General features: G+C 44.2%; 1 protein-coding gene across 1 annotated transcript; it reads right to left on the bottom strand.

The window, feature by feature from the left end:
- Positions 1 to 499: 499 nt before the first annotated feature.
- On the bottom strand, positions 500 to 8,209 carry LOC307229407 (somatostatin-like receptor.1; the record flags this gene model as incomplete). Its single annotated transcript, XM_079999407.1, has 6 exons — positions 500 to 617; positions 2,681 to 2,901; positions 5,868 to 6,020; positions 6,799 to 7,071; positions 7,304 to 7,444; positions 7,625 to 8,209. The coding sequence occupies 6 exons, from the start codon at positions 8,207 to 8,209 to the stop codon at positions 500 to 502; spliced, it is 1,491 nt and encodes a 496-aa protein (XP_079855533.1).
- Between the last annotated feature and the right edge of the window lie 4,737 nt (positions 8,210 to 12,946).

Here is a 12,946-nt window from a genome sequence, read left to right as displayed (position 1 = left end):
ATTATGTACTGTCACAGCGAGCGGACGCGGAACAAGAGCGATGAGTCTGACTAGAAGTGATTATAAGGAGAGCCGCGCGGGTAAGAGCTTAAACCCATGGACCTGGATCGTTTCTAGAACGTTTACGCAAGGCCTTTCCACCTGACGTAACTAACGTAAGATCGCCACCTTGCTTGCAACAAAAACAACAGAATTTGGGGCGCACACCTCTCCTTGTTGTCTTTAGTGGCCATATATGAAGAATTTGGGGGATCACAGCGCGACTTGGGCTCACCCTCAACTCCACGCTTCAAGAACCTCACGCAGCGAAATAGACCTGGCGCTTGACTTGCGCGGGACCCCGCAGCACCAAACTGGTTCATATGTACAGTGAACTGAAAACTCCTCTTCTGGTTTGGCCCAGCGCTTCGGCTCAAACTCTGCAGCCGGTGTTGCACGGACCGGTGCCGGGTCAGGGCGCAGCGATCGAGAGCCGCCCGCCCTGAACAACCCACCACAGTCATTCGGGGGTCGAGGATATGGAGGTGTGGCGGCTCGTGGGTGAATTCAGACGCCACAGCGGTATGCTGGAATACAAATCCGGAGACGCCGGCCCCGAGATCTCCAGGACCTTTTTACTCGGGGAAGGAAAAAACAGGAGAAAATTTCAAAAACTTTTATCTTGAAAGCCTTTGCGTAGGGCCCCCCGCCTGCACCTCATGTGTGTGGGCGCGTAGGCACGTGGGAGAGACACAGGAGAGAAGTCGAGGCAAATGTTCTGCTCACGTAATTTTTTATTCCACACAGACATCAGATTGCACCTGAACAACATTGACGAACCTAATAATCATATGTGAATACATTTCCTTTGTCGGTTTCAAAGCCTCGATGATGAATACCTTAAATCACATTTTTGTCCCGTTTGCGATTGCTTTTCACATTTTGCTCAAGATGTTCACCCGACGGCGTTGCTTTCACTCATAATAACACTGACCATTTAAAAAAAAAAACCCATTATAATAATTTTCATTAATTTATTTATTTGTTGTTTTTCCCCTAGGACTTTCTACTCATTTATGTGTTTTTTATTATTCTCTGATTGTCAATGCTGTTTTCGGTTTGCCTCTGTCCTGGGGACGGGGGGGGGGGGGGGGGGGGGGGGGGGGGGTGGCACGGGGATGCTTATGTACATTTCTTGTACATTGTACTTTCTTTTTGTCACGTTGTAAAAAATATGAAAACGCAATAAACGTTATAATTACATTTACCTTCAACCTTTACCCAAATCGAAAGAAGGGAACTTATACGCTGAGCCCGACTACCAGAAATCTATATTTAGTATTCCCTCATGTCAAATGTCTTGTACATCCAGATCAATGTGTGATTAGGGGCTGGTTGACTGGCCGTGTGGTTGTTGTATAACTTTGGTAAAGATTTCTAATTGGGATAGTTGTATAGGATAATAAAAATATATTACATAATCTTCTCCAAAAAATAGGATGTTGTACTGCCTTCCAACTGACATTCAATCGAGCACAGAACCTTTTCGAAAATGAAACATACAGTGGAGGTTCCAGCTCAGGCAAAAACGACCAAATGCAGAGGTTAGAGGGATTAAAGTCAAAGGTAGAGAGGCTGAGCGACCTTGCCAGATTCATTTTGATTCCCAATAGTCAATGAATAATAAACATGTAGCACTGTTGAGCAAAGCACGGAGACAGATGTAATGCTCGGAGCCGTGGATTGTGAGGAACGATTTCAACATTTGGTCACATCATAGATTCTGAAATGAATGAATACAATAAACACAATCATGTTTGCACATATAGACACACACACGCGCACACACACACACACACACACACACACACACACACACACACACACACACACACACACACACACACACACACATAACCATAACACAAAGGTAGCAGCATGTCATGTCAGTCAAACATAAAGATTAACTTTTCCACTGCACTGGCGACCCGCCGTCACCTCACTGTTTCTACTGACAAGCCAGCACAAAACTACCACAAAATATAGAATTTATAAATAAACAAACTGTATAATGAGTAAACCACAGCGCACTTTTTCCAAGAACATGCATGGATAACAAATTCGTACAGCAAAATTTACCCATCGAGGTGTGAGAGACCGAGCAGGGAAAGGAAAGGAAACCCTGAAAGTAATGTGTGCTATGCAGCACTCACATGGATTGACGTTCCTCAGCGTTCGTGTTAACACCAAGTTAAAAACGCACCGACCGGGCTTTATGAGTCTAGACTTCTTTACCCACTCTGAATTGTTTATGCCGGCCGTTTCAAGTGTCGAATGTGAGAGAGGAGAGCGTCTAAAAGTGTGAAGTGTGGTTTTGTCATCTCAGAACGCGGGGCAATTTTGACAAATCTCGGTTGAAAAGGCACTTATCTGGCTGGTGGGGGAAAAAAGAAGATGGGAAGCAATAGAAAATAAAATTGTCAGGTTGATTAATTTCCATCTCTAGCTTTGACCCTATGAAGTGAAATCTAAAGACACAAAATATTGGAACAGAAATAAGAATAAACACATAATGATCATGTACGTGCGTTTCAGGGCACACCCGCTGAATTCCCCATTTATGACAGGGATCGCCCCCCTCTTTCCCCCTTGCCACCCGCCCTCCCCTCTTTCCGGTTTTCCCAGAACTGCCAGATCTCACAGTCCAACAGTCATGGCAACTGCGGGGCTGTCGCAGAGGGAGGAGGAAGCCGAGACGGGCGGCTCTGCCGTCGCTGCCGCCGAGGAGGCTAGAAGGAAGGGGTCTGCAGAGGTCACCGCGGGGGCGCTCGGCCCCTGGCCAGGGGAGGGAGAGCGTGGGGGAGAGCGGTGCAGGTCGGCTGCCGTGCGAGAGGCGGGCGAGGCTAGAGGGTGAGGAGAGACCTTCAGAAGGCAGCGGACAGAGGAGACGGAGGCAGAGAGAAATCGTTGACCACCAGGGAGGAAGGTCAGTAAAGGCAGAGGGGAATGGAAGCAAAAAAAAAAAAAAAAAGGCGAGGAAGAGTTCAAAGTGAGAGGAGAAGAAGAAAATGAGCGGCAGAAGAGTGCAAATGAATTTGTAATGGAAGGTGAGTGATTTAAAAAGGAAAGAGAGAAAAGTTTAAAGAGAGGTCTGTCCGATCACTGTCGGCCCCCAGGGGCTCAGCTCCACCTCTGGATCGGCCCTTCCAGTGGGCTCCGAATCATCGCCCTGCAGAAACAGGAGATAGCCCCACCTCAGGTGTGTGTGTGTGTGTGTGTGTGTGTGTGTGTGTGTGTGTCTGTGTGTGTGTACAACCACGTGTGAGTTTGTGAGTTCATTAATGAGAAGGAAAACCCTTGAACCCTTTTCACAGCAGACCTTTCGACATCAGTGATGCCAGCTGAAATCTTATCATCGTATTTGTCAGATAATTTGAACCACTTTGCGATATACGATCAATAATTAAAGAAAAAAAGCCGAAATTCACAATTCATTTTTCCATTTCAATAAACCCACAATGAAACCTTGTCTTTTGATTTGTTTGAGAGCAAGGGTGAATTTGCCTCCCACTGCTTGTTCAAGAGCAGCGTATTCACCTATTCTGGGGGTAGGCAAACCCCCCCATTGGCTCCCTGGCTATGACAAAATAAAACAAAAAATATGTGTGATATCCCGACATTTTTCGATTATCGTTATTTTATTTTGTTTTACTATTTTATAATCTTGAAAATTTGTACTAAATAAAGAAAATGTTCATATGAATTCATTTCATCAGTCAAAAAGTGCACCACTATGCCCTGTCAGGTTCTGTTTGTGCCTGAAAATTACAGTTATCGTCAGATCAGTCGGTACCTCTGTGCAGTGCCGTTAAGCGACCGGTGGCTGTATGTGTTTTCCATTGCTAAAAGAAGTAGGCCTAAGCTCGCCTGGCTACATAAATGGCATCCAGAAAATAAAAAAGCAAGATGCACATGTTTTCAGAGTAGTGTGAATATAGCCTTGCAACGGTGCTTATGACATTGTTTTGCCATTCAATGTAGTATCCTGGTCCCCTCCCCAGGTCGTTTCAGCACACACGATTTCAAAGGCGCAGTCCTACAATACTACTACATCATAACGATGGGTCCATGCTGGTGCACGTTAACGCCTCAATATGTAAAAATATGTAAAATATTATGATAACCTTGGCTATGTTGAAATACATATTGCAGATACATGTCAAAATATCCGCCGTGATAATGACCCATTACCTCAATGTCGTCCATGAGGCGTTGTTTTCATAACCGTGGATGATAGCTGAGCGACCCTTAAAAGCTTATTTGTCACTCTCACAATCCTGTTGCAAATTGTCGGTTTGGACACAACATTCGAGCACTTGGAGCCGGAGCAAGTGTGGGATGTAAATGTGTGGGTGTGTAGATCTGTATACATTCCTTTTTGTTCTCACACACCTTCTTGCCCCTCTGCGCCTCAGGATGGACTGATGTGTACCCTTGGTGACTGCGGTGGATACCGCGACACGTGCTCCTACTTCTGTCTCTTTGTCAGTGTCGAATGCACAGAAACATCCGTGTGATTGGCTCCTGTTGTCATGTTCTCTTTGGCCACATGGCTGGTTTATAATTGTTTTCTTTGATTTTAGTTCAGATAACCAATTGGGAAGCATAAAGCTCGACAGACCTTTGTTTCGATGGACGGCTTTACGGCTTGTCTAAACTATTTTTGTAGCTTGTCTTGTTCAAAGTCTTGGTTTAAGAGCTGCCTTTGTTGCTAATTTAGCGTTATTTATATTCTGTCACCCTCCAGGGCCGTTTCTAGGCATGGGCACAGGGAGGCGATGCCCCTCCAACGCCAAGTGTCCATCCTTCACCCCAAATTGCAAAAATAAAAAGTATTTTATTTTGTCTTCGGCGATGCAGACAATCATAAAAATGCCACATCGAAATAATGTTTTACTAATTTCTGATTGATTGGTTTTGCCATATAAAAGATGGATATTCCCGGTGTCCAGGGCTTTGATCGGCGCAGAAAAAAAACTCCCACCTTGTGATTGGTCGGGACTTACCGTGCCTTCTCTATCACTTCAAATTCAGAACACCGGTTGTGTGAATGTTTTATGGGAATTAAAACTTCAATATGCAACTTCAGATTTTGATCTGCAGGTTCAAACATCCCATTCTGCAAGCTCTCGGGTTCTGCAGCACATTTACCTTCACACCTGCCACTCTCTGTGTTTCACCGTCTGCAACTCTGGAGAGCCTGCTCATGAGATTACCTTTTTCTTTTGGATTTGCATTCATCTGTCATCTTCTGACAGCCCAGCCTGTCTGTTAAAATAAATGTGCTGGACAAGGAAAGCTTGGTTAAAGGACCTTCATTATGTTCATTTCCTTTGACCCAATCTTTGCTTTATTCAACACATTTTTTTGAATTGCAAGTTACATACTTTTTGTTGGGACTATTTTGAGGACTCCCTGTCCTTCACCTATCCCTCTAGATGCATTTTTTCATTTAGACTATTTAAAATTCCCCAGCGAACATTAATTCCTCACTCCAGTGGGCACTGCTTTCTTCCCCTGGGCCTTCCCCTTTCTGTGTCTGTGCCTGTTCTTGTTGTTGTACCATTTGACCGGCCATTTGGGAGTAATAAGCTCTGCTCCCAATTAATCATTATTTCATACACACTCACATCCATTACTTTCCTTCCCCTAGATGGGGAAGAAATAGCAAAAACAGGTGGTTTCCATCAAACTGCGTAATGACGAAGTGACCCCTGCGGCGTCTCAGTGCCAGAAGAACAAACGCTTCTCAAATCCTCATTCGGGGTCTCGTAACAGAGGGAATTTATCAGCGGGAACTTCTCCCTGTCTGCGTCTCGGGTACGTACCTGGCCGCACGGGGGGTCGTGGTACGCCTGGTTCCCCGGGGACAGGAAGGAGCAGTTGTGTGTAATGGTTTTCTCTGTGCGCGGGGCGCTGGGGTCCCCGTCCTCCACTCCGTTGGTCTTCAAACAACACTTTAAACTTCTCACGCACAGAACCTGCACAGGCCGAGAGAAGAGGCGGCACGGTGGGAGTCGATACTATGTGTATGATATATTTTTAAACATAACTATTGTTGTCAAGTTTGAATTTTCAATTATATCATATTGTGATCTAAGTAGTTTGGATGATTCACAGGGGTGAAATATGGGCTATTTCTGTGGTGTAGAAGGAAAACTATTCTATGCGAAAAAATTACTGTCGCCAGAAAAGAAGGAAATACTAACAATTTCCATCACATAAATTAGAGACACCCATGCAAGCGCAAGGAATATAAAAAGCTTCAGGGATAAACAATTGCTCCTATTACATAAGATAAACACTTTAAATAAACACTATATTAATCCCCAAAGGCTTTGGTGAAGTTACTGCACCGGGTTAACTAAACAAGCAACTTCCCCAAGCAGCACTTTTCTCTTTTCAAGGACATAATGTGAGTCTCTAAACCGTAGTTAATCAGCTTTCATATATCATGATATTATTTGAAGGGCACATCAACCGCCCCATTACCTACTTCATTTTCCTAGATATTGTTTATTCAGACTGTGAAGTGATACCGTGAATTGAACTGAATGCCAGGTGGCTGCTTGGACACTTGAGCACACACGTCCTTCTGCAGTGCCTGGAAATTACGATTATTTTAGTTTTTATTTATTTCATATTAGTAACTAATTTACATCCCACCGGCAAGGATCCAGCTCAATGTCTGAGTGCAATCGTTTCTGCGAGGAAGTGCCGTAGAGCACTTCAAAACATTGACCCTAAAACCTGTCCTACCTTCCGAAAGCTTTGCTTGAAGTTGTCGGAGAGAAAGCCGTACAGCAGGGGATTGGCACAGGAGTTGGCGTAGGACAGAATGACGGAGAAGAAGTAGATCCCGGCCGTGGCGCTGGACTCTGGGATGATGACCACCAGGTTGACTATGTTGATGATGAAGAAGGGCAGCCAGCAGAGCACAAACACCACTACGATCACCACCACCATCCGTGTCACCTTGCGCTCGGAGCGGCGGCGTTTGGTGAAGCCCGCCCGAGCCCCCGAGGACTTTACCTGGAGCAAGGCCGTGCCAAAAGGAGGAAGATCAACACGAGGAAGGTGCAGACGATGTTGACAACAATACAATCGTCGACGTCGTGCGGCAAAAATGGCAACAATGACTCGTGAGATGAGGATGACGGTGATGGTCTACGGACAATGACGATAACAATGAAGAATGATGATGATGATGATGATGATGATGATGATGGGGAAGTTGTCTCTTTTTGGCAATGTGTCCTGTCACCTTGACAACGATGAGGAGGTAACAGAGGCAGATGATGAGCAGCGGTCCAAAGAAACCCAGAGTGGCGGTGTAGAGGATGAACACTGTTGACCACACGTTTTTGGGCTCCGGCCAGATCATGTTACATGAGTTGAATGTTTCCTGAGGAGAATGTAAGAGTATAACATTGCGATACTGAATTCAAGACCTGTCTGTAATAGGCTACCAATGGCCAGAGACAGCAATTGATCTTTAAATTAAGAAGAGCCGAAATGTGAAGCCTACTCTACATTTTGAAGAAATGGATGTCAGTAGATGGAAAATCAGCGCTGTTCTGTTTACCTGGACGTCGGAGAAGATTACTACAGGCAGCACCACCACAAAGGACACGGCCCACACCGCTGCACTCACTACCTTGGCCACGCGGGGGTGTCGCCACTTGGTGCTGCGGATGGGGTGCACCACGGCCAGGTAGCGATCGATGGACATCACCGTCAGGCAGAAAATGGACGTGAACTGGTTCATTGAGTCCGCTGTCATAACAACCCGGCACAGGAACGAGCCAAAGGGCCAATAGGAGAGCACGTTCTGGGTGGTGAGGAAAGGGAGCCCCGCTATGTAGAGCTCGTCGGCCACAGCCAGGTTGAGGATGTAAATGTTGGTGACGGTTTTCATTTTGGCGTAGCGCAGCACCACGTAGATGGCCAGAGTGTTGCCCGTCAGCCCGACCATGAAGACCGTCAGGGAGACGACTGCCGTGACTAGTGTGCTGCTGCCCTGGAATGGGACACTCTGAGTGGACACGTTGGCAGAGATGTTGGGGAAGTACGGGTAAGATGAAAAGGGGTAGGACGATGGCATGTCCAGAGATGTAGAGTTGGGGTCTACCGAAAAGGGGGCCCAGCCTGCCTGCTCTGGAGGCTCCATGAAAGGTGTCAGGGGGGAGGGCAAGGGAAGAGGGCGCCACAGAGTTCAGACTAGACCCAGTTTGATTCCTTGCTACCACTGATGCTAGAAGGAAGGAGGCTCACTGTGGCTCGCGTGAATGTCTTATTTATCCATTGTGATAGAACAGGGGAACAAAAAAAGATTTAAATAGTAATGAGAGAATGAAATTAACAAAAGGAATGCAAAGGTAGGTAAGGAGAGTTTGGGATGACACAGCAGTTTGCAGCCGTCAAGGTATCATTTTGGGCAGTTGATTCTCTGAAGACAACTGGAAAGAAACAAAATGATCAAAAATTCGAAGTTCGCTGTCTGTCGGCATGCTTAGTACAGTGTGACATTCACGTAAACACATCAACACATGGGCAGTGTGAAACTTCCCCAGCGGGGCACATTCCTCACCCACCCAAAGACACAGACCGACGCTCAAACAGGTGCTAATCATTTAAAAATAATTCCTTTTGCAAACACAAGACAGAAGCCAAAGTAATTTTCCTGAAGTGGCAATCCATAAAATTGCCGGTTGGCTGAATAACACGAGCCAAAATCCCAGAAATCCATTAAAAAAACAGCAAGGTTTGCTTCCAACTTTGCCAGACACATTAAACCCTTTTTTTCTCTCGAAAGTTTTCCTTCCTCTCATCGATGGATTTGTTTTGTTTTCTTGGTCACTGGAGCTGGTGGAGATATTTTTCATCATCCAACGCTGCTGTTTTATTTTTTCTAGCTGCGGTGGTTTATCAAATTCACAGCATCTGCCTATCACTTGTTAAAAGTATATAGAGGATGTATATTACATTTTTATGTTATTTTTATACAAAGGCTGTTTTTTTTTCTTATTAAATACCAGCTAAATAAATATGAGATAAATAAAATACATGGGATTTTTTTTAACAAAAAGTCTTGCGGATTTGCACTTTAAAAGAACACACAGTAAAGAGCACATTCTTATGGACCAATAGATGAAGCGTTATTAAAGTGACCCACGCTGACCTAAAACTACATCAGACTAGAAGGTTCCCTGAAAGACGATCATTTACAACAATATCGTCCCGCTGTAAACCAATTCCCCAATTCCCCAAATCCCCTCTGACGCACCAATTACGCTCAATCAAACAAGAGGCGCCGATTAGAAGCGTCTTTAGGGGATGAGGTGCGATTTTAAGCGCAGTGAATCTGCAAATTTGTCGCGTCTCCCTTTGTTCGTTACTGCGTTTTTAAGTCATCTGAGTCGGAAAAACATTTAAGGTCACTTGTTAATTCATGCAAACAATGAATTATTTTAAAATGTGTATTAATGTACGATGTATTATGTATTATTATTATGTATTATTATTATTGTGTATTATTATTATTATTATTATTATTATTATTATTATTATTATTTGAATTATTATTGGTAGTAGTTGTATCATATGTTATTTGTTATTAGTCGTCTTACTTTTTGCAGAATGCTGACAACTCCTCTCCGACGATTTTCTATAAAACAGTAAAATGACCACATCCCAGACAGGCTTTCATCTTCTGGATAATCCAGCTGTCCGGTGCCTTGTCGCGATGTTCATATCAGTCCCTGTCCGTGGTCCTGAGCTGGACACCGATCGAGCCCCCTCCTCTCCTGGAACCACCCGGCTCTCCCTCAACTTTCTACCCGCAGTCCCTATCCCTGCAAAGATATGCCACGTTCAGTGTGAAGAGATGGGGAGAGAGAGGGAGGGAGAGAGGGAGAGAGAGAGAGAGAGCGGGAAGGAGAGAGAGAGAGAGAGAGGGAAGGAGAGAGAGAGAGAGAGAGAGAGAGGGAAGGAGAGAGAGAGAGAGAGAGGGAAGGAGAGAGGGAGAGAGAGAGAGAGGGAAGGAGAGAGAGAGAGGGAGAGAGGGAGAGAGAGAGAGATGAAGATAGAGAGAGAGAGGGGGAGAGAGAGAGAGAGGGAAGGAGAGAGAGAGAGAGGGAAGGAGAGAGGGAGAGAGAGAGAGAGATGAAGATAGAGGGAGAGAGAGATGAAGAGAGAGAGCGAGAGAGAGAGAGGAATTGAAGCTGCACATGGGGGTGTCTGCATCTCATGGGTTCTCGGCACAGACTGTATGGCTTGTGTGAGACCATCTCTATGTTGCAGCATCTCTATTGATGCAAAAATAGCTAGTAAAAATTAATAAATGCATTTATTGCTATTATTATTATTATTAGGATTATTTTTATTTGTATCTTTATTTTTATTATTGTAATTATTGTTATTATTGTTATTGTGGGTCCAGCCCGCAGGTGTGGTGGAGCGGGGTGCTTTGTGACATCTTCATCCAATTTGTCATATGTGCAGGTTGTGGCTCTGGGGTGGCTTTCTCATCGGGCGACGTACCCTGCGGTCTCGACTCCAGTGGTGTGTATCGGTTGCTTCTGCACCTGGTGGAGACGAGAGGGAGCGATGATGCGTTCCATGGGAAATCTGAAAATTGTAACTCGTGTTGGTAGGAAGTAATGATGCGTTCAATGGGAACTCGGAAAATTGGAACATGTGTTGGTAGGAAGTAATGCTGCGTTCCATGGGAACTATGCAAATTTGTTTGAACTGATGTGTTCCATGGGAATACAGAAAATAGTCATTTGGCACAATGGGAGGTGATGCTGCATTTCATGGGAACCCGGAAAACTGTAATTTGTGAATGCCTGCAGCTATATTTAGGGGCCATGCTCCAAACATGTCGCCAATGTTAAGTTAAGTTGTGCAAATCCCACCTACAGCCGCCAAGATGTTCTAATAATAGGATTACAGTGTAACAGGGTTTTTAAAAAGGGAATTGAATACACGGACTCCCCAAATACAAGCAGTTTATTAACTGTATGAGCAGAGAGGGGTGGACACTGGACCACTGCAACACCGTCGTCCACAATGTGTAATTACAGTTTGGATGAATACACAGACCTGTGATGCCAGCTACTGTCAGGACAGCCGTATATAGACATGCACCATGGTGAGTAAGACTTTTTATGGATTTATAGAAGTTCCAGAAATATATATTTCTACAGATAGTATGTCCTTCTGAAATGTTAGTTACTAAAATAACCATAATAATGTACACAGTGATAGAAACATGTCTTATTGTGTCTGTCTTATGGATTGATTGCATGCTATTGCTCTATTTTTCAGGTCGGTGAAATCCCTATCAAAGTCATAAAGATGGCTGTCACAACAAAAATGGTGCAAGTTCATGGCAAAGAAATCGTAGCACTGTATATGTCACATCTACAAAGAACACAGAAATTCTACCCATGTCAGGGATGTCTTCCCAGGACACTGTGACTGACATGAACCTCCAGTCGTTAAAATAACCTCAGTCAATTTCCCAGACAAGCATGTATGCCTGTCGTGTGGGGGGGAAAAAGAAATGCCCAATTCCACCGCTGTCAAAGCTGTAGGTGTAACCAACTCAGCGCTTCACAGCAGACAATCATCAGTGCACTCTAAAACTAAATAATGATAATAATAATGATCCCGCGGAAGTACTTGGAGAAGTACATGCTCACCGCTTTGCTGCACGACGCTGTAACCATAGGGGAACATTTTCTGAAGGGGGGCTTCTCCGAGTCACCTATACTGAGAACAATACGGTCACTAACATTTTCAACATCGATCTGGGTGAAACAGCAACAGCAACTTCACCAGACAATGGCGAAAAAATAAGTTGTTTATTCACGTTTTATAGAGATGGCCTTATTTGTGTTTCACAAAAAGTATTATCTGTCGGACAACGTTGAAACACATTGATATATTGTGGGCTTTTGTTGTTTTGTTTTGCTTCTCTTCTACCCTTTCACCATAACTCCTCCTACAAATCGGGTCCACATAAAGTAAGTTGTAGATGCTCAGAGTGCATTGTGACAGCACTCACACGGAATCACTAAAAACACATACCCCCAAAGGAGAGAGAGGGAGAATGACCAACAACGTCAGATTTGTTGCCATTATAACATTTATGTGTACTCCATTACAGACAATTTATTTGGTTATATATCATCTTGAATTGTAGTGAGTTATAACATTAACTTCAATAAAAGCTACAACATTTGATATAGGCCGTAAACATCATTACGTCACCCTGTCACACACATCACACCGACTTAGCTCTAACCCCGTGTATTGCTGCCTGCAGTTGTATTTACTGTTATTTTTCCTCCTGCGGTCCAATGAGAATTCTAAAAATCTCTTTAAAATTCTCATTCTGGATAGGAAGTGATGTAGTGGTTCACAGGAACTCTGAAAACTGTAATTTGTGATTAACGCAACTAACGTGAATGCAGTACATTGCTGCCTATATTTAGTGGTGGATGTTATGGATCCACTGCACTCACAGACAAGATGGACATGATGAAGATGAATAACGATGACAAGACATGATTAATAAAATGTGTATTTGGGCTGTCCTAGCATGCGTAGATCGGTCCATTATTGTGGAATAATTTAGTAAAAAACTGCATTTTTTTATAGCATTGCAGTCTAATGATTGGTCAACAACCGGGTTCTCACCAAGATGGCGGCATGTGCAGTTGGGACTGACGTCAGAACTTCATGGATGTCATGGATCAGATGAACCCACAGACAATCTGAATCTGAAAGATGTGTATTCCCGGCAGTTCCAACATGATGTCATTCGAGTTTCATCCAGATGGGTACAGAGATACAGAGTACACAGATCATGTGATAGCACTGCAGTCTAGTGACACAA

This window comes from Zeus faber (genome assembly GCF_960531495.2).
Source record: "Zeus faber genome assembly, chromosome: 4".
Lineage (NCBI taxonomy): Eukaryota > Metazoa > Chordata > Actinopteri > Zeiformes > Zeidae > Zeus > Zeus faber.
The sequence above is the reverse complement of the archived record's forward strand: the minus strand, read 5'-3'. Positions and strand labels throughout refer to the sequence as shown.